The following is a 21,722-nucleotide window of genomic DNA, read 5'->3' as shown; positions in this document are numbered from 1 at the left end:
ACACATTGCTGGTTGTGGTAGCATACTGGTTGGATTTACTGAAGGAGGCAGAGGCAGGAGGATCCTGAGTTTGAGACTGGCCTAGGAGGCTTGCTAAGGAGAAGCTTCAGCCAGGGCCAAGCCACAAACGGTGGCAGTGGGACCATGGAGGGAGTGGCTGCTGCTCTGAGTTGCTGGCTGCTTCTCATCGTGTTGGTGACTGCGGTGATGCTGCTACCTGGCACGAAGGGTTTACTGTTGATTGTTCAGGGAAGAATTGCCAGGACCATCATGTTACAAGAAAGCATCGGCAAAGGTCAGTTTGGAAAAGTTTGGCAAAACAAATGGTGTGGAGAAATTGCTGTGAAGATTTTCTCTTCTAGGGAAGAACATTCATGATTCCAAGAGACAGACATTTATCAGACTGTGATTACTCCAAACCACAGAGGAGTCACACACACACACACACACACACACACACACACACACACACACACACACACAAAATCTGCAGGGAACCATGACCATGCCTAACAGCAACTTTGAAATCTTCAAAAAAGATGACTGGACCCTACAAAGATGATTCCACATGGACTATGGTAAAGCCATTAAGCTGATTAACACCACCAAAAGGTCGACTTTGGACTACAAACTACTCAGGACAATTTTGAGATGGCTAGCTGAGATGATCCAGATTCATAGACTACTCGAGCAAGGACTTGAAACAAGCCCTGCACTTTCCCATTATGCAGAGACTGGACAAATGATACAGGACTTGACAATTAACCCCCAAATTTTCTTTTCAGGATCCCCTAAAGATGTGTTCGCCCCCAGAAAGCAGGAAGTAATTTTAAGAAAATGACGCCCTCATTCCCAAGAGGTGGGATGGGAGGTTTTTAGTTGTTTAATGAGTTATGGATATTGTCATTGTTTATGATGGTTGGTTACAAGTTCTTAATTGTTAATGGTCAGGAAAGAAGCTGAACAAGGAGATTAGATTCAGAGTTTTTGTTTGGAAAAAAAAGAAAAAGAAAAAAGAGAATATAGATTTGAGGTAGATCATTGAATCTACTGTGAGAAAAAAGATAAAGAAATAATAGGATAAATGGGTAGATCATTGAATCTCCTCTAAAAAGAAAAAGGGGAAGATATAAAAATGACAAAAGGTATATTATTGAATCTATTATGAAAAGAAAAAAAGAGTATATGGATATGATAAGATAAAAAGGTCAATTATTGAATCTACTTTTAAAAAGGAACTACTTGTTTTAAATAGGATAAGTAATGAAATTTTTTGTCAGAGTTTATCAACTGTTACTGGACTGGACATTGTAATATATTAATGGAGTTTTTTGTCTGAATCTGTCAAATGTTAATGGACTAGACATCATTAATGTAATTCTTGACTGTATACATTGTATATACTTATTGGATATAGTTTTTCTTGTATTAGTTATAAGCTTTTTTTAAATTTTAGACAAAAAAGGGGAAATGTGGTGATATTGTGTTCCACAAAATATTATGCACCCTAATAAACTTATCTGGGGTCAGAGAACAGAACAGCCACTAGATACAGAGGCCAGAAAATGGTGGCACACACACCTTTAATCCTAGCATTCTAGAGGCAGAAATCCGCCTGGATCTCTGTGAGTTCAAGGCCATGCTAGAAACAGCCAGGCGTGGTAACAAGAGCCTTTAATCCCAGGAAATGATGGCAAAAAGCAGAAAGGTATTTAAGGTGTGAGGATGAGGAACTAGAGGCTGGTTAAGCTTTTAGGCTTTTAGCAGCCATTCAGCTGAGATTCATTCTGGATGAAGACTCAGAGGCTTCCAGTCTGAGGAAACAGGATAAGCTGAGGAATTGGTGAGGTGAGGTGGCTGTGGCTTGTTCTGCTTCTCTGATCTTCCAGCATTCACCCCAATAACTGGCACCAGGTTCAATTTATTAATAAGACCTTTTAAGATTTGTGCTACAAACATGCATGGTCGAAAGGCTGAACTAAGACACTCAGTCTTTGCAATAGGCAGCCCATCCACTGAGTTTTCTCCTTAGCCCTGGGGAACCTTCAAGTTGTCAAATTTGCTGCCATTCCTTTTTTTTTTTTTTTTTGCTCAGTCTATGACATCACACCTGACTTGTAATAAGTACCCAATGAATCTATTCTTCACAAAAAAGTAAATAATTAAATAAGAGATTTTATACATCCTTGCTATATGACAGCCTGGCCCTGGATTGGGGTTGTAATTTGTTAGGATGCCTTCTACATTTTCATTCAACTTTCAATCATTTAATGTACAAAAATATCCTGAGCATCCACACATGCCAAGCCTCATGTTGAACTTTAAGGGCACATGGCAGTGAACAAGAGCAAGGACAGATGTGAATACAATGAGCAGCAATGTAGATAGGGTATGATAGAATATGGGTGAGTTATTAAGATAATTTGGCCTCTCCAAAGGTTAAATATCCTCAGTTGAGAAGAGATTAAGACTTCAGAAAACTGCCTAGGGTGTGACACTTTGTACAGCTTTGGTGCAGCGGGGAGGGGCTTGGACCTGTCTCAGCTGAGTGTGCCAGGCTCTGCTGACTCCCCGTGGGAGACCTTGATTTGGAAAATGTGGGGATTGAGGGTTGGTTGGGGGGCGGAATGTGGGGGGTTGAGAAGAGGGAAGAGGGGGGAATCTGTGGTTAGTATGTAAAGTGAATAGAGAATTTCTTAATAAAAAAAATTGAAAAAAAAAAAGATTTCAGAAAATCTAGTCCATACCATAACCCAAGAACAGACAGATGATTTTAAAGTCTAGAGCAAAGAGTTTGATATATCCCAAACATGAAGTGGCAGAAGTATTGTGGGAAGTGGATGGGATGGGGGCAGCCCTGATGTGGCTGGAAAGGTAGGGAAAGGACAGATGTTATGGAGTCAGAGAGAGGAGGCCCAACTAGCATACTCTTTCAAGTTATAAAGAAGAGGCACATTACAGATGTTCGACCTGTCGAAGGACAACTCTCTGTTGAATGGTCCAGGCTATGGCTATGGACTACCAATTCTTCAGAACTGAGCCATCTTCACTTCCGCAGTGTTTGTTAGATTTTATTTTTATTTTTATTTTTTGTGAGGAAGACATTAGAGAGCAGTAGTGACCGCCATGGAAAATGATATCCAAATGCTTCTTCAGCTTCAGGACTGAGAGAGCTCCAAGCTCTTTGACTGTGACCCAGCAACACCCTCCTCAAGTTCCAGGTAGACTGTGTGTTTCCAAGGGCTGCATAGCAAACAGGGATGCTGTTGAAAAAATTACTTTTAGGGTCTATAGAGCCAACGAGCCTTTTAACAGGTGTCATCCAGAAGCAACGAGGAAGCCCTTAAAGCCTCTATTTCATGCTCTGTGAGGGGATTTTAGTTTCTATTCTTGATGAAATACCTTTTAAAAAAAAAAAAAAAAAGCAAAAAGGCCACACAATAAATAAACAAAATCCCCCCCAAAAAAACAACTTAATGAAGATTGGTTTGTTTGGATTATAGGATAAATGCTTACATTCCTTCATGTCAGAGAAATCATAGTAGCTAGAATACAAGTTGGCTGACCACATTGTACCTACAGCCAAGAAGTAGAGAGCGATGAATGCTGTGCTCAGGGCCTATTCTCCTTTGATTCAGTCCAGGAATCCAACCTATGAGATGGTACCATCCAATTTGGGGTGAATCTTTCCTTTCTACCTAATCTTTTTGGAAACACCCTCATAGACACATCCAAAAGTGTTTCCATAGTGACTGTAAACATGTGGAGCTGAGGATTAAGATTCCTTACCACAGAGAAGTTTTTGGTGCATGCTGGGGATTCTGTTGGTGGATGAAACCAACAACCCACAACCAGCTCAGTTCTTGAGTCTGTCTGAATTTAATCTACCCTCCATCTATAAATCAAGTTGCTTGAAAAAAATAATGGCATTGTCATTCCGGATTGTGTTGATTAGTTTAATAGCCAACTTGAGGGATTGCCTATGTCAAGTTGGCCTTTGGCATATTTGTTGAGGGGTTGACTTGATTGTCCCAATTGCTGTGGGAATACCCACCCTAAATGTGAACAGCACATTCTGGTAGCTGGCAAAAGGAATGCTCCCCATCCTGACATCATCTTGACCTTCACTCTTGCTGATACATTCATCTACTCCATTGTTGCTGTTTCTGTTTCATTTACTGATAGGGAAATCAGCTTCTTTGGGCTTCTAGCAGAGACTGAAGACTAGTAGCTCTCCAGGAATACTCTAGGCCTCTAGCTATAGATTGGGACTTCTGAGACATGTAGCCTTACAGAATGAACAACTACCAAGTTCTCCATCTCTCTGGTATGAGATAGTCATTGCGGGAGTGCCTGGACCATACTGTGGAAGTCAGTTTAACAAGGCTCCCTTTAGTAGGTACTACTGCACTACTTCTGTTGGAGAACATTGACATACATGGATTATTCAGCACTTAAGTAACAATGTGCGAATCTCCTTCAATGGCATGGATGCTATTCTAACATTGGCTTCCTCTCTCTCTCTCTCTCTCTCTCTCTCTCTCTCTCTCTCTCTCTCTTATCATTAGAGTATTATTTTTATAACTTACATGTTGAGAGTTTCATAACTGAGTACTCTATTTATAACGTTTCCATGTCCCCCCTCCATTCCCACTCCCCTACCTCCCTCTCTAATTCATGATAACTTAGGATTAGATTCACCTCTTCACGGTTTCCACTTCTTCCCAGTTTCCTCTCATCTTTGATGTCAAGCATGCTCATTTGCATGGTGTCTCTTCTGCTTGCTATGATACTTCTTAGCTTTTCTGATTTGTCCCTATGAAAGATCCTCAAGGAGGTACTTCCACTGTGAAGCCTTCCTTGATTTGTGTAGTTGGATGGATTCCTACTTGCTCTCGTTTATAAACCTGAGGATGCATGTCATATGATGACTTTGGTGTTTTCTGTCCCATCTCTATAGCTGATGACCATTTCTCACTCCAGCCTGTTCTCTGAGCTCCATTTAGAGTACCTACTAAAGGGAGCCTTGTTAAACTGACTTCCACAGTATGGTCCAGGCACTCCCGCAATGACTGTCTCATACCAGAGAGATGGAAAACTTGGTAGTTGTTCATTCATTGCTAACTTATCTTGATTTCTGTTATTAGTTCATTCTTGTAAACTCTTCTAATAAAATATTAATGACTACAACCATATAATGAATGCCAGATACAGTTACAATCGACTTACATTCATCAGTTTATATCATCTTGGTAAGAACTATAGAATTGTTATTGGTGTCATTTTACAGACAAAAACACTGAATCACAGAGAAATTAGGGGCTGCAGTCACACAGCTGAATGTAGGTGCCATGATTCCAGGATGGCTGGTGAAACTCCAATGTTTTTCCTTGAAAACTATTCCTGCCTGCTTTTCCACTGCAAAGACCCCAGTCTTGAGAAATAAAACCCCCATGATCCCCTGGACTTGCTGCTGGCACCCTGTTTAGTTATTAGAAAGCAGAGATTGTGTTTATAGGTCTTTCCCTTCCCACACAGTTCTGCTGCACCTTGCGTGTACCAGGTAGTGTGATGAGTTAAAGGCAGACTAAAGGTGTAAGGCCCTAGGCACTGGTCAGGAAGGGCAGAGAGGGAGCCCTGAAGAGGGGTGAGAAAATTAACTTTCTGAAGAGAACAGTGCTGAGTAGAAGGAACTGGTAATGAACAGTGGAAACACAAGTCAAGGAGGAAGTTGGGACCTTGGATGGTGAAGACCCCAGGGGAATGGAAGGCAGGGAAGATCCAGCTGCCATGAAGCCAGGGGTGGAGTCAACAGCTATCAGACACGCTGGTTTTCCATGGGAAGATGAAGATGAGAACTGGACTTGGTGAAATCCTTCACTTTTGAAGCTGCAGGGAAATACTTCTGTGGAAGGCAAAAAAGCATTCTGTGCACTAAAGGTAAGCGATTTGTTTTAGCTTAGGTTCTGAGCTAAAAGAGCTAAGTGACTGCTTAGGGCACCTAGGGAGGATGTTTAGAATTTAGGCAATGCTCAAAATGTAAAGTAATATGTAAATAAGCATTATTTAATTGTTGAGGGCCATACAGCAGTCACCTAACCTTCTACTTGCGTATGCTTTGTTGGTAAAGGGACATCACCATTTTGAATTTTCTTATTTGCACTAAAGGGTTGATGAGCACTTTATTTCCTCCACTTGTGGGTCAGGCAGACTCAAAGTTGGTCCCTCATGAAGCAGGCAAGGAAAGAACAAGACAAAGGCAACCAGGAAGCAGATGTTTCAGAGTCAGCATGCAGCAGGGGCTGGAGACTGTGGACAATGAGGTGGGCAGGAAGGGCTAGACCAGACTTCAAGAGAAGGATCCAGAATGGTAAGGGGGAGCTGTGGAGAGCTGAGAGTGTACAGGATGAAGAATAAAGTCTAGGCCAAGAGCCTCTTTATCCCTCTGCTTGTCTCCCCATTTCATTAGTCCATACCTCTTAAGCTCCGGCAATGGCCACTGGGTGCTCTCAGGATGAGGAAATGCTCAAGACCAAACAGGCAAAGGGTGTGTGAACCTTGTCTCTAATACTTGCTCACTGCATGCTCTTGCAGAACTTTCTTAGTTTCCTGCAGCCTCAGTTTTCATATCTGTAATATGGGGACAGTAATCAAATCAGCCCCATAGATTGATTGTGAAAATAACTGAGAATATTCTACTTGTAATCCAAGTTCTGAGTCATCAGCACATAATCTGGTTGGAAAACATTCTAACAATCGGCAGCAAGTGTCACTTTTCCTGTGGAAGTCCTAAGAGTGGAGAACAAAGAAGAAACACAGCTGACCCAAAGGAAGAATTTTTTTTAATTTCTCATTGTTTGGTTTTTCAAGGCTTTCTCTGTGTAGCCCAGGATGTCCTGGAACACCCTCTGTAGACCAGGCTGACCTTGAACTAAGAGATCTCTGCTGCCTCTAGAGTTCTGGGATTAAAAGCCTGAGCCACCATGCTCGGTTAATATCCATTTTAATTTCTTTCTTTCCCAGCATGCACTATAACTAGAAATGATGCTCCCATTGTCGACCAGTTCTTCTCTGAGGTGTCTCCCTTACAGTCACTAGAGAGGGTAGCCTTTTTGCTCTGCCAGCTTCAGCCTGCCTGTGTTCTTTAGCCCTTAAGCTGGAAACAAGCACCCCATGATTATAACTGTGCTTGAGCACACAGGCAAAGGTTCTGATAGATCTTTAGCAGCAATCTTATGAACTATGCACTATCCCTGTCCTCACAGCAGAGGTGATAACTGAGGTAGATTTTGGAGCTCTCCTTATCCATTGTGAAAAGATAGCTGAATAACTAATGATGAATTAGAAAAGGTTAATAGATGGGACCAGTGAGTTGGTTTAGTAGGTAGGTAAAGGCACTAACCTCAGTAACCTTGAGAGATGTGCCTTTGATCCCTGGAATCTATGTAAATGTGGAAGGAGAGAGCTGGCTCCACAAAGCTGTCCTATGATTTCCATATGCACCCCCTAACATACCCTAATAGTAAATACATTTTAAAAGGTTAATGCAGAAGGAAGTAATTTAACTGAGTAGAATGAGGAATGGATATTTGCAGGTAAAGAAGGGACAAAAACATAAATGTGTCACACATGAAGGAAAGATTATTTCCTTGAAAAGGATAAAAGATCTCAAATACATTGGCCTTAGCGCCATCTTCCTTGGAACTCCTGCACCAGGAGAGCAAAGTGGAGGAAACGTGAGAGGAGAAAGATGAGGCAGAGGTCCAAGTAAACATGACTTGTGCACCCACAAGGCTGGAGGAGCAGAAGCAAGGGATGCTGAAGGCTGGGACTTTGGTACAAGTCGCTGGACTGTGTGCTACTATCGCTGGAAGTCTTGATGGACCTGGAACATCACCATCGGCTCGCAGAGACCACCTGAGAGACTGTGCATTCATTATAACCAAAACAGTCCCGCTGGCCCTCTGCCCTGGACCTATGGCATTCTGAACTAGTTCTGTTCTCACTTGTGGCCAAGTGTAACTCGTGTACAATAAACCATCTTTCTCGCTGTCTCAGCTGAAGAATAAAAAAAAAAAAACCTCAAATAAATAATAATGGACAAATGAATTAATGAGAGAGAATGAATGAATGAATGAGAACTAAAGGTCTTCTCCAGCCCCAAATGCCAGTGTAGCATGAATATAGAGAACCTGGATATTTTTCTACTGGCAATGAGATGCTAAAAGCAAGAGCACTAGATATGGGCAGTGTCTGTTTTCTGATTGGAGGAAAGATGGATTGCAAGCAAAAAGATGACTATAAATCTGTGAGCAGGAGACCAGTTTGAGGTCTCTTAAAGGTACAAGGCTGCAGATCCATAGAAGAGGAGCACACCTTGGAAAGTTGTATGTGGAGTTTTTAGATACAAACAGCAAATATTCCCAGTGAATGCTGGGAGTGCTTTGCAAGAACAACCCAGAGCAAAGCTTGCTCGAATCAGAGCCCAGCTCTCCTTCTGGATGGGATTTGACCACTGCTGGACTGTACACACCTGCCTAGGAGCTCTCTTGACCTTGACCCTTATCCAGAGATGAAGAGGCAAACACAAACTCAGGCAGGCTCTGAGCTCTAGGAATGTCTTTACTGGGGCAATTTATGCACAAGGAACCGTTGGCTTTTGCAATGGCCACCATACTGAAACATAAATCACGCCGAATTTGTTTAAAATCTCTTCTTTAGGAGGTTGTGTGTTTTGACAAACCTTGCAGCAAATTTGGCCCAGCTTTTGGATTTGTAATGAAACTTGAAACCCAGCATGCTGGCCTGCCTTGGGGTCTCCAGACACATGTTCTGAGCAGCCTGAGAGTAATACCTCCCCTAATCCCATCCTGGCAAGTGAAGTGAGTGTGCTGGGCTATACTGCTGGAAGTTTGGAGTGGACTCTGCAAACATTTCTTGTAGGTGGGAGACAAGACTGATCAAGACAGCCATTTGGAGACATTTTTTCCCTGGGTAGATTAACAACACCTATTCCCCTGTTGGCTAGTGACTCTAAAATACCCCAAGCCATGACTGGGGCAGAAAGTTAATTAATCTGCTTATTAAAAAGAAGAAATGTCTCATTTGCATACATTTGCATTCAGGTCTTGCATTTATCTTGCTTTTTGGTGGTCTTTGCCCCCCCTTCCCCCCTTAATACCACTGACTTAGCTAGGTGCGAACTCTGTGCATTTCTATTTTCTGTAGCTGGCCTTTGTTTAAGTGTCATATATCAGGTTAACCCTAGAGCCAGCACAAGTGGGTCTTTTCTAGATCCCCCAACTCTTTTAGCTATTCTCCCCTCCCATGGGCTATCCGGGGTTTCTTCCATTTGTTGTATACCACAATTAAGATTTATAGACTTGGCCATTCTTGGGAAGCAAAAACCTCATCCCCATCAGAGTTGGGCATGTTACTTGGGGGACAATACATTCAACCGGAAATTTCTTACTCAACTGAATTTTCCATGGTCATTTTTGTAGGAAGTTTTCTCCTTTGCTTTTTCTATCTTACTGGCAGTCTGGTTTTTGGATTTTTTTTTCTTGTAGAAATAAAAGCCCATTGCCTCTTGGATGGATTTTAGATGGACCCACATTCAGGTTGGGGTGATACCGTTTTTTCCCTAAGATTGTTCAGGTAACCTAAATGTAGGTCCCCTTAAAACCACCTTTAAAAGGGCTTGACTAAGCTTTGGGAGGACAGCAAGGGGGCTGGGCATATGGATAGTTTGGAAGTGGGGAGGGGAACGCTAAGACACAGCTGGCTATCTGAAGTACAGCAGGTACAGCCAAAACTCTGTAGGGAGGTGAGAGCCCAGAGGAATCTTCCCAAGGGAGTGAATCACCAGCCCAACTCAGAGGGACCAGAGTGCCAGTGTTTCTGTGTTTGAGAGCATTCCTATTTCTGATACATTACCACAGTGTGGCTTGTCAGGGGCGAGAGGCTCAGGCAGTGGATGAACCCACCTCTGTGCTAACAAGCTTAGCAATCAGGCTGTGCAAGGTCTTGGCTAGAGGGAAAAAAATTAAAACTCAGCCTTAGACCTCTTGTCAGACTATGAGGAGAATTATATTTTTGAACTAGTCTACAGTGTGGACAGGAAATGACCTCTTCACCAACTGCTTCTTTAAAAACAAGCAGTGTGCCTCTAGCTATCCAGCTCTCTCTCTCTCTCTCTCTCTCTCTCTCTCTCTCTCTCTCTCTCTCTCTCTCTCTCTCTCTCTCTCTCTCTCTCTCTCTCTCTCTCAACTCCCTCTCCCCCTTCTCCCTCCTCCTTTCCTCCTTCCTCCCTCCCAACCTCCAACCTCCGCTCTCTCCCTCTCTGAGCTCCAGCGCTCCCTCCCCTCCCGCGCTCCCTCCCTCCCTCCCTCCTCGCTCCCTCTCCTCTCTCGCTATAGAGGGCTCCCACAGCACTTCCCAGCCAGTGTGTTCAGCCTGCCTGCCTGCCTGCCTCTGTGTGTGTGTGTGAGCGTGTGTGCGTGCGTCTACTTTGTACTGTGAAGAACACAGCCCATGTGCTCTGCATGGACGTTCCTGATACTCTGTTAAGCTTGATTTTCGACAAGCAGGCAAGATGTCCAGCACACCACATGACCCCTTCTATTCTTCTCCTTTCGGCCCATTTTATAGGAGACATACACCATACATGGTACAGCCAGAGTACCGAATCTATGAGATGAACAAGAGACTGCAGTCTCGCACAGAGGTAAGTTCTTCAACCTTGGCGTGTGTTTGTGGATTTTTTTAAAAAAAAACTGTGCATGGGCTTTTCCTGGGGTTCTTGGCTGAATTCTATGGGAAGTGTCCCAGCAGCTACTACCACGTAGGTGGAAATAAGCGCACGAGTTTGAATGCTGGGTTTCCAGGGACAGTAACTCTTGGAGCCGGGGACAGTTTCTGCCGGAATCTTAGAATCTGGAATTAGACAAACCAGCACTTGGTTCACATGCAGGGGTCTCTAGAAATGCAGGTTGTCCAGAACTCTGATGTTTATAGGCTTAGAGATGGTCCTGTTTGTTGAGATATAAATTGCAAAAGATTTGTGAATGTTTGCATCTCTCTCTGTGTGTCTGTGTAATATAATATATACACATAATTACAAATTCCAGAGGAAGTCTGTTTTGACCTGCACTTACTTTTTCAAAGTGACTAAAATTGAGGTAAAAGGGACAGGAGAGGAACCCTGCCTACTTCTCAGAGCTCCCTGGAGGTGGGGTGGGACACACACACATGTTTGCCTGTTTCTGTGTTAAATTCAGAAACAGGTTGATTAAGACAGTTCTATGCTTCTCTCTCTGATGGTTGTGCCTCCCAAAGACTCTACCTTGGGACAGGAGCTGGTTTTCCATTCAAGCCAGCAACAGTTTCAGGCATTTGTGATTTCCTCCTGAGAGAGGGAGACTGAGCCTCCCAGGCAGTGAGTCAGTCCAGGACTTCTTCAGAACTTTCCCAATGCAAAACTCCAGACTTCTTGCTCACAATTTAAATATTTAATTTTTCTCTGGACTGGTTGAGTGGCAAAGCATGCTGCCTTGTGCTCATCTGCCTGTAAGTTGGGACTCAATGTTGAAGTGTTTATTGTAGGTGTGTCAAAGTCTCTTGAGGAAGTAGAAGTCTCTGGGAATTGAGTTTTCTCTGCAGAGTCCGAACACCCAGAGGAATCATGCCACAGAGGTGTTGGGGGAATAGCTTTGGTAGGTATTTAGATTGAAGGTTGCCTTTTAACTCTGGGAAAGGGTTCGAATAAGTTTGTATGATAAAATAAAACACACTTGCTTTGAATTGTCTGCGGAGCCATAGAGAATTCCTGATGTTTAATGTATTCAATAGGGCTAACAAGATGTGACCTGCTTTCTGATTGGCTAACTGCTGGACAAGAGCTTGTGTTTTTTTAAAAGCCTGGTTGTCTTTATCACTGTTATTTTCTTTATATGTTAATGCACCATGGATGTTAAATATAATTGCTGGCACTGTGACTCTTTCTAGAAGCCAGAAGCTCCTGTACAGTGTAAACTCTTATGTTTAGCATGCCGAGTTCTTGGCAGTAAACAGGATTTTGTGTGTGTGTGTGTGTGTGTGTGTGTGTGTGTGCCTTTAGTGTGTTGCTTTGTATGTGTGTGTTACAGTTTGTATCTTCAATTTCGATCTTGTAACAGCGTGTTGGAATCTTGAGTCCCTGTCTAAGCTATCTGTTGGCAGAGACTGCTTTCAGAATTGGGAGGATTGGGAATGCCTTACAATTGAGGCACCCAGTAATTGCAATAAAACTTTGATTAAGAAAGAACAACTTTTTGCTAAGTATGATTATTTCTAAAAAAAAAAAAAAAATTAAAGAGACTGTAGGCCATGATCGCTTAATTCTTGAACACAGGATTTAAAGAGAGCCTGTGTCCAGTTGACTTAGAAAGTTGTTGAGGCCTTGTGGAAGGTGTCTTTCATCCTCCTGTGGGTGAAGCATGGTAGCTATTCTTAGTTCTGAGTGTCTCTGAACCCTTCCACAGCCCGGGAGTAGCGGAGACCTCCCTTCCATGCTGGTCTCCATACAAATCCCTAAGATGGAAGATGTTTCATGTTTGGGATGTTTGGAAAGTGAGCCATTAGTAGTATGCTTTCCCAAAATGATGCATTAATCTTTCTTGAGAGCTAAACGCAGGAACTTCCAACTTTTGAATTACAGGCTATGACTCTGAAAGATTTTGCTGTTAGTAGAGCTGAAGAACTGGGAAAGGCAAGCTTGCTTTGACAAATCTTTGAGTTTTTAATTCATCCTGACAACAATGTACTGCAAACTATTTTTCAGTGTGTTCTGGAACTAACCTCCATACATGTACCCTCTTATTAAGTCTTTTTAAAGTAATTATCCACAGAATTACATTGACACCTTGTCTCAGTACAAGAAATTTGTTTTCCTATCATATAAAAAAGGATAGTAATCATTAATTGCTTCTAATATATATGTCTGTCTAAGTATTCACATTAAATATTAAAATTCGATAATAATATGTAGTTAGAGAAAAAATAACTTTGCATAAAAAAAACTACAGATAGCTTTACCAATGGTGGTTATTTATAATTCAGTTGTCCTACAACCTGAAGAGGAACTGGTTATAGTCACACATACTGCTAGACTGACCTGTCTGCTCACACACAAATTAAATAGATTGTTGAGTGATCACTTTTTGAATTTAGCCAGCACATACAATCAGGAGAGGGTCTCCTCTCACACTCTGCCTCTTACCTCTCTCACTCTTATACGCATGGTACAGCACTATTTTATTAGCTCCTGATCTCTCTCTCTCTCTCTCTCTCTCTCTCTCTCTCTCTCTCTCTCTCTCTCTCAACTTTGTATTTTCTTTGGAACATGTACTTAGCACTCTATTAAAGTTGGGGGGAAGAAAAAGGAAATGAACTAGTGATAAACTAGTACAGAACCCTGACATTGTTCATTTCCCCTTGAGTTATTGACCCCAGAATATTCGCCTGTGGACATTTCAGACACTGAGTAGTATTGGTTTAAAGAGCATTGGGTTTAGAGTTGATCCTACTTCGAGCTTGTTCCTGTCATTCAGTAACTAGCTGGTGTGGAGTCTGAATTTCCCTGCCATTTCCCTTCAATTTGAAAACTCAAAATGGTTTTGCCTTAATCTGAGAAAGTCTTAAGAAACAGAGTGAAGCCTGCAGACGTGTTCTGTGGGTGGTGTTTAGCTCAAACTTACAAAAGGTAGTGAAAGAATCAGCTATTCCTGTAGAAAACTTGAAAGCCTGAGTCCTGCTAGGCTTGGTATAGCTGGCGCCGCCGCTGGGATAGCAAGCCACTGCTGGACTAAGTAGGTCTTCAATTAACATTTGCTGACTAGCAACCTGGGTTTCCTGGAGATAAAAGAATGGGTAGAGAGAACTCCAGAACCTTGTCATTGAAATTACAATGACAGCTCTATATCTGTGAGGGGCCCGGGACCCCCTGAGGAGCTATAGTTACTGTGGGCATCTGCCGCTGCAAGGCCTCACCTCATCTCCCCCATGTTTATTCTATTATCATGAGGTCATTTAGCTCCCTAATCTTTGCGGTCAAGCAAAAGTTTAAGAAATTGGACCTAACCTCTTTGGGAGGGAACGCGAGCTCATTACAATGTAAACAACAAGTACTCAAATCTATTTTACCTGTGGATGCCTATGCTAGGAAATGAAATCTCTTGGCCACACTAACACCTTTGGAGATTTGGATAAACGTGGGAAGTCCCGGCCCCACTGCCACCGGCCAAGCTGCCTCACTCTAAAACTAAATTAAGAGAAACTTTGAGCTATGTGTCACTGTTTTTCATGAGCAGCGGAGAAAGGGTTACATTTTCTGTTTAGCACTCTACCATAAATTGACCCCCATGTCTTTCAAAATCCATTTATTTGAATGGTTACACTGTGCAAATTTCTTTTGGAAGAACACGACTGCAGAGTTATATAGTTTAACATGGTGCAGAGACTCCAATCAGATAGGACATAAAACATATCTTCTAAAGACTTCAGGATTTATTCTGTGAAAAGCAACAACAAAAACAAAAGCAGTCATTAAAAAAAAATCCTGAAGTCTATACTGTGAAAGGAAAATATAGGTGTGCTGTCGAGGGTCCTAGGTGAATAGGAATTGGAGTAGAGACTTGGCTAATGTTGGATTATTGCAGAATGTAAGTCAGTTCATCACGCTGACTTACACAATGCCTTGTTACTGTAGGTACGTTTTCAATGTCTTGATCCTTCAATGCCAATGGTCAAAAATGTTTCCATTACAAAGAAGGTGTTTTGAACTCTATTTTTTTTTCATGTTGTCACTACACGGATTTTATACTTATGTTGTTGTTGTTGTTTTTTAATCAACATCATCCATCCTATTGCAAATGAGAATCTAACTGTGACTACAATGGAAAGCAGCTCACAGGAGGATTTTATTATAATTATAGTGTTTAGTTTTACAGGATTTAATATGAAGGCTTCCAAATGTTTGAAGACCTTGACATTCAAATCTACTATTTTTCACTCTTCCTCAGCTCAGCTCTAAAACTCCCTAGGGATTGGTGAGAGGGGAGGGGGTCGTGCTTTGCCCTCTTTTATTTCAGCTACATTTGTATATAGTTAGTCACAGGGTTCCAGGTCGGAGGACCATGTTTATTCACAGAAAAGCTCAGTACCCTTGATGATGCTGATAGAACCTGGTCACCACAAGATTAGCTACTTTGGATGGGTAGAAAAGAAGAAAACTTGTTGAAATACTTGGGTGATCTCTCCGCATAGGAATTCAGAAGGAAAATTTGCCAGTACCCTGAGCTATATTGTATGAAAGGTTTTCAATGTTCAGTAACAAAAAGGAACTGCCCACGTTTTCTGAAGGAGGTTGCTGAGGGGTGGAGGAGGGACTGGTATTAGTGAGATCAGCCATTTTGAAAATGTTAAATCAAACCAACAGTGCAGTTTTTAAAATAGGAACTTCCAAACTCCTTAATTTTCAAACCACCTACATGGCCTCAGAAAACAAACTACAGGGCTAGTTCCTTCTCCTGAGAGCCCCCCACCCCCCCACCCCACCCCACCCCCCCCACCCCACCCCACCCCACCCCATTTTCTTACTACAGGAACTGTTTTTAATTAAAAATTGCTGCAAACTAACTATTTGTAGGGAGCCAAGAAGAAGAAGAAGAAAAAAAATCTTTCGACTCCAGTCGACACAGATTCTTATCAGGTGAAATCAACACACATTAATGAAGTAGGCTTTAAACATGATGTAGATATTTGAGCACTTTTTTGTGTTTTCAGAAAGAAATGAACTTAAATTGTGTGGAGAATGCTGCTGTAAGTCTCCTTTTATTGCAATCATCCCCATTAACTTTTTTTTTTAATTTTAATTTAATTTAATTTTATTTTATTTTACAATACAATTCAGTTCTACATATCAGCCATGGATTCCCTTGTTCTCCCCCCTCCTGCCCCTCTCCCCTTCCCCCCAGCCCACCCCTCATTCCTACCTCCTCCAGGGCAAAGCCTCCCCTGTGGACTGAGATCAACCTGGTAGACTCAGCCCAGGCAGGTCCAGTCCCCTCCTCCCAGGCCGAGCCAAGCGATCCTGCATAAGCCCCAGATTTCAAACAGCCAACTCATGCAATGAGCACAGGACCCCGGTCCCACTGCCTGGATGCCTCCCAAACAGATCAAGCCAATCAACTGCCTCACCCATTCAGAGGGCCTGATCCAGTGGGGACCCCTCAGCCATTGGTTCATTAACTTATTTTTCAGAAGGAGGCCAGAGCACCCCTTTGGGGAGTAAGCAAACAAAACATAAACCAAACAGCTACAACATCCCCTTTTTGTGGCTATGACATTTTCTTTTTGTTGTGTTTTTTATTTGTTTGAACCTAGAGTTTTGTTTTTGTTGTTGTTGCTTTGTTTTTCTTTTAAGACAGGGTTTTTCCGTGTAGCCTTGACTGTCCTGGAACTCACTCTGTAGACCAGGCTGGCCTCAAACTAAGAGATCCAACTGCCTCTGCCTCTGGATGCTGATATCAAAGGCGTGCACCATCACCACCTAGCATTATTTTTTCTTTTAATGTAAATTCTGGCAGCATCCATCAGAACATAGGCAAATCTGAATACTCAAAATTCAGTTATTCCTTCAAAGAATTCCCGTATTTCAGACAGTGACATTATCAGGCTCTGGAAACACAGAGAGAACTGAGACCTTTTCTACCCTTTAGAAGCTTGTGACTGGGGGATAGAAGGAGACTTAGAGATGTACCGGCATTGTGAGGCACCATAATGGATTTGTAGGAACATGTCATGGGTGTCTATGGGCAGAAAGGGACATCCTGAAAGAAAGATGGAAGGATTATTATTGTCATTTGTGGTGTGTTTACCCTGCTGGGGACAGTCCTTGGTGAGGTAGGTGCTAACTGCTATATTTCCACTGAGAAGTAAACTGGGTGTTTAAACCATTTGTCTTAGGTTACCCAGGTGACTGCACTCAGCTTCAGAGTTCCTTCCTCTCTGCCACAGCACCTCTAGAAATAAGATCTACCAGCAGGAGTTTCATTTCACCTGCACAAACTGTTTAATGCCAATGTTTTATCCCAGGATGTGTTGACTTACAGAGGTGGCTTAGGGAGTAGCTACCACATGTGACATACATGACTCTGATATGAAGAACAAGATTCTAGGAAACTATCTGAAAGGTCGGGAGTGGAAAATATACCTTCGTTACTGGGAAAGACTCTGATTCATGTGCCCTATAAAAAAATATTTGATGAGTTCATTGTACCAGAAGGGTCTCTGAAACTGAATGGCCACTTGATAGTTTTATTTTTTTATATTTTTTTTACTTAAAATATATCTACTTTTCTCTCTAGTGGTTGATGGTTAATGCTGATATTTGGGTTGTCTTTTTTGTTTGTACATTGTGCTTTTGGGGACAATGTCTTTATGTGTAGCTCTGAGTGGGTTGACCTTGAACTTGGATCCGTTTTCCTGTTTCAGCTTCCTGAGTGCTGGGATTACAGGCATGCCCCACCAGGCCCGACTCTGGGTTAATTTAAACAGTAGAAGAATGAGAAATACAGGATTCCAGTTTGGGTGGTTTCTCGGTTGGCAAGAGGAGCCAATATATGTATTAGGAGATTAAATTGGAATTCAAATTTGGCATAGAAAGGGCTTCCTGTGCAGATAATCAGTTCTGAATAGGAGAGGAATAAGAGGAACAATTCCTACGTTTGAGTTTCTTTTTATCCTATCCAACCCATTCCCAAACTGTAGCCAGTGTGTCTCCTGCTAAAGTCTGTAGTTCTCTGGGGGAGAAGAGGTTTCCTTCCCAAGCTTGCAGCCCACTCTGGCCACCTTAGAGACCACAGTCTGCATAGATGTCTGCCTCTGACTAGAGATAAGATGGATCTCCTCCTTTGATCCTCTCCTGTGCCTGGTGTGCATGCATACTGGTTCTCCCTTAAGAGATAAGGAAGAGAGGACCAGGCTGTATAAGTCCCCACAGGAACATCCTAGAATCTCCAGGGGCTGGGCTTTCTGACTTCCCACATTCACACAGGCAGGTAGAGCTCTGTTCTGGCTGTGCATACCTTGGCTCCCCACATCCTCTTAGGGGATCTGCAGCAACAGCCTGCATTTTATTACCCCACGACATTCCATCCTCCTCCTTTGAAGTGTCAGCCTTCCAATTAAAAAGAGAAAGCAAAGGATTAGGGAGTGGACAGACCCTTCTGAAGACTGGCCTTCATTGTCTTGGTGATGTCATGGTCCCCACGGTCACTTTCCTGGAGTCAGATGGCCTGTGTTTCTGGCTGGCTTCCACTCCAGCATACAATCCCTTCTCCATACAAAGCCCAGGTGCTTTATTTGGTGTTTCCCCTCACACCCAGCAGAGGCTTATGAGAGCCTACTCCAGCTTTAAGACCAATCTCTCCATTCCCTTCCTTGCCCAGAGGGCCTGCTCTTCGATCTGTTAATTTGCCCAGTTGCTCAGGGTCTCATCTCAGCCTCTGCCCTTTGCTGGGGACTTGGCCACCACCAGTCTCCTCTAGAATAACACATCATTATCGGAAACCTAATCTAGGTTAGAATTTGCCAGTGTCCTGGTCTTCTTTACAGGAGAGCAGTTTTGAATCTCAAACAAACAAGCAAACGAACGAATGAACGAACAAACAGGAAGGGTAAAAGTCTCAGTGCATAGGACCTCTGATGATTAACTCAAGTGCTGCCTTCCCAGAGAGGTGTTCCTCAATCTCCCTCAAGATTGGGCCATTGTGGTCCCTCTTCCTCTCACACGTCCTCTTGGTTTGCTTCACAGGAATCTTTGTAAGCAGGTATTTGCTGCTGCTTTGCTTCTGCCTCCTCTTCTTCTTTATCATCTTCACAGTTTTATTCATTCTTCGGGAATTTCACATAATGTGTTTTGATCATATCCAACTCTTACTCTCTTCTCAACTCCTCCCACACCCACCTCCTCATCCCCTCCCAACTCCTGTTCCCACACTTAAACAAAACAAAACAACAAAACAAAAAAGTCCCATCAAATTTGTGCTGACTTTATACTCCTAGGTATGAGGTTATCCAATGGATTGGTCCATCTACAGGGATACTGGTGTCTTCTTTGCGTCCTCAATTTTTGCTTGTCATGAAGAGTGTAAGAAATTCTGTGAGGGCAGGGACATAGTTGTCCTGTTTAGTCATCTTGCCCATCCCCACTGCTTGTGGATGACATGTTGACGAAGGAAATTACATTGTTTTGCTCCTGTTTAGGGTGACACGGCATTTGCCCATACTCTTACCAATTTGGTTGCCTGCCGTTCCAGTTGGAGACAACTCTGTGAGGCCTATCAACCAGGGAGACATCGCTGCCTGTAGAACATGATGATCCGAGAAAAGAGATCTGTCTCTGTGAGCATGGGTGGTGTGAATCTGTTGTGAATCTTCTGATTTCTGATTAAAAATAATGTTAGTGATCCTAGAGGTCTTACTTGATATGTCTGTGACTTTCTCCCAATCTCCCCCTCCCCCTCTCTTCCTCACCCTTTCTTCCTCACTTCCGATCTTCCCCCTCCTCCTGTCCCCCTCTCCCCCTCTTTCTATTTCCTTTTCTCCTCCTCTCTCAATGATCTGTCTAAGGCTCATAGAGATTGCATTTCCTACATCATTTTGCATTTGTAGAACTTTCTTCAAGGGCCATCAAGAACTTACCTGAAGTGATTTGCACAACAGAAAATATGGATAATCACATCAGTTTATGGTGTTGTGGTCTATATTAACACTATATTTGGTGTGTATTTAGTGGGGATGCTTATCCCAGGCATAGTGGCATTCAGCATTTGTGTATATGTGCAACTTATGGTGAGGACAGCATAATAGATGAAGACGATGATGATGATGATGATGATGATGATGATAATTATTATTTTTATTTTGCCACCAGACCTTTTCCCATTTCTTGGAAAAGAGAGACTCCAACATCAATCTTGCTTACAGTGAAACAGATTCAGGCCCAAGCTTTGTGTCTATCTCCTACTTGGTGTGAAATTGTGGGGAAATTCCATAAATTTTCTGGGTTGTGGTTTCTTAGACTGACTTTTACACTACTAATGGCAGATGTTTGTAACATGCCTAGTATGGAATAGGTATTCAGTGGAACTATGGTGTTGCAGCGACATACCTGTTCTCTGCTCTTTCAGGAAGTTCAGCGCTGTGAGCAGTGCAAAATTCAGCTTCCTATCCTCACCTAACTTCATGAACAGAACCTACTGTGACACTCCCCTGCAGTGTGTTTTTGGTGCCCTCTATGTATGTAATTTTTTCTCTTAGGGCTGGTTGCATAGCAATGATGACACAGTAACCATATACTGTCATGTGAAAGAGTGATGGCTTGATAAGGTGCCCATATCTCCCCGGAGCCCCAGATCGTGATTATCCCTTAGAATAGCCATGGCTAAGTATTAAATGTTATATGAGATCATATGCACTCCAACCCATTGGGAAAAGGTTGTGGTTGGGGTTTGCTTCATCTAAGAACTCAGTGGAGACAACTGAACATTGATGTGATCCTCTTCACCACTGCTTATATGGGGCTGTCTAAGCAGCAATGCCAAGAGAGGACTGGGGAGCACAGCTCTGCTGGCCTTGATGGACCATTTCTTCTGAACAGGAACACCTCTCAATATGCATCCTAGGCTGGCTACTCAAAGGAGCTAGGTCAGTACTAGATGTCCAGAAGCACCCCTGTGTGTCTAGAATGATAATCGCTTTCCCACTAAAACATGTTCACTTGTGGGCTAGTTTGTCACACAGTAGACATGCACATGGTAATTCAGGGATGCACCAAGCTGCTCTGTGCAGTCTCCCTCTGGACAGAGGGATCAGGTTCTCTGTACTCATGGCACCTGTCCCTGCTTTCCTTTAAATCACAGCATCGTCGTTACCTGTCCCCCAGATTTCACAGTGGAGTCTCCTCAACTGTTTATAGTGAAGTCTACATGACATATATTTTCCAATACTTCATTCATCAGGTACTTGTGATTTTTTATTAAGAGTTCTGTGTTAATAAATAACTGTTCATACTCTCTGGAGATATATATTGCCTAGTTAGAATATATCAAATTATTTGTTAGAATATATCAAATTATTTGTAGATTACATTCTTTCTGTCTCTCTCTCAGTCTCTCTGTCTCTGTCTCTGTCTCTGTCTCTCTCTTGCTTGCTCACTCTCTAGAGGGGACAGAGCTTGTTAAATTTTCCTTCCCAATGTAGGCCACTTATTAGGACTCATGAGGATTGTATTGTGATACTGAAAAGTTGTATAGACAAGCAAAAGCTAAACCAATAAACCAGGTAGACCACTTGGCAGCACACACAAGAAAGCATCCATTCTTCTGCCTTCTCATCTTAACCATGATTAACTTGCAGTTGTCCGAAACTTCTTACTCAGAACTGGAGTGAAGCAATTGTGCATATTACCTGTGTTTAAAGGCTCTGATTTGGCAAAAACTATTGTTTTCAAGTTAGTGAATCTTGGGCTTTCTGAACTGGAATGGATGTTAGAGGTTGTCTACCCCAAGTTTCTGATTCTGAAGTGCAGAGTCCAGACGTAGGTAGTGTTTCCCTGACTGTTTTGAGGTCAACTGAGAAGCCCTATCAGGTTTTGCAAGACCTAGCCCTAGAAACTAGAA

The 21,722-nt window shown here is 42.6% G+C and overlaps 1 protein-coding gene across 12 annotated transcripts in view; it reads left to right on the top strand.

The window, feature by feature from the left end:
* The first annotated feature begins 10,379 nt into the window (after positions 1–10,379).
* The window catches only part of Ldb2 (LIM domain binding 2), a 351,760-nt gene continuing 340,417 nt past the window's right edge, over positions 10,380–21,722 (top strand). For 3 of the 12 annotated variants that reach the window (XM_052734875.1, XM_052734877.1, XM_052734873.1), the window contains exon 1: positions 10,382–10,726. In XM_052734875.1, coding sequence (XP_052590835.1) covers positions 10,595–10,726 — 132 coding nt within the window. In that variant the 5' untranslated portion in view covers positions 10,382–10,594. Of the gene's footprint in view, positions 10,727–21,722 lie in introns of all 12 variants that reach the window. The other 9 variants (XM_052734880.1, XM_052734878.1, XM_052734881.1 and 6 more) reach the window with 5 other exon arrangements.

Source organism: Peromyscus californicus, unplaced genomic scaffold (genome assembly GCF_007827085.1).
Source record: "Peromyscus californicus insignis strain IS unplaced genomic scaffold, ASM782708v3 Scaffold_13__1_contigs__length_99412109, whole genome shotgun sequence".
NCBI classification, from domain to species: Eukaryota; Metazoa; Chordata; class Mammalia; order Rodentia; family Cricetidae; genus Peromyscus; species Peromyscus californicus.
Note: the sequence above shows the minus strand (reverse complement) of the source record. Positions and strands in the feature narration are given on the sequence as shown.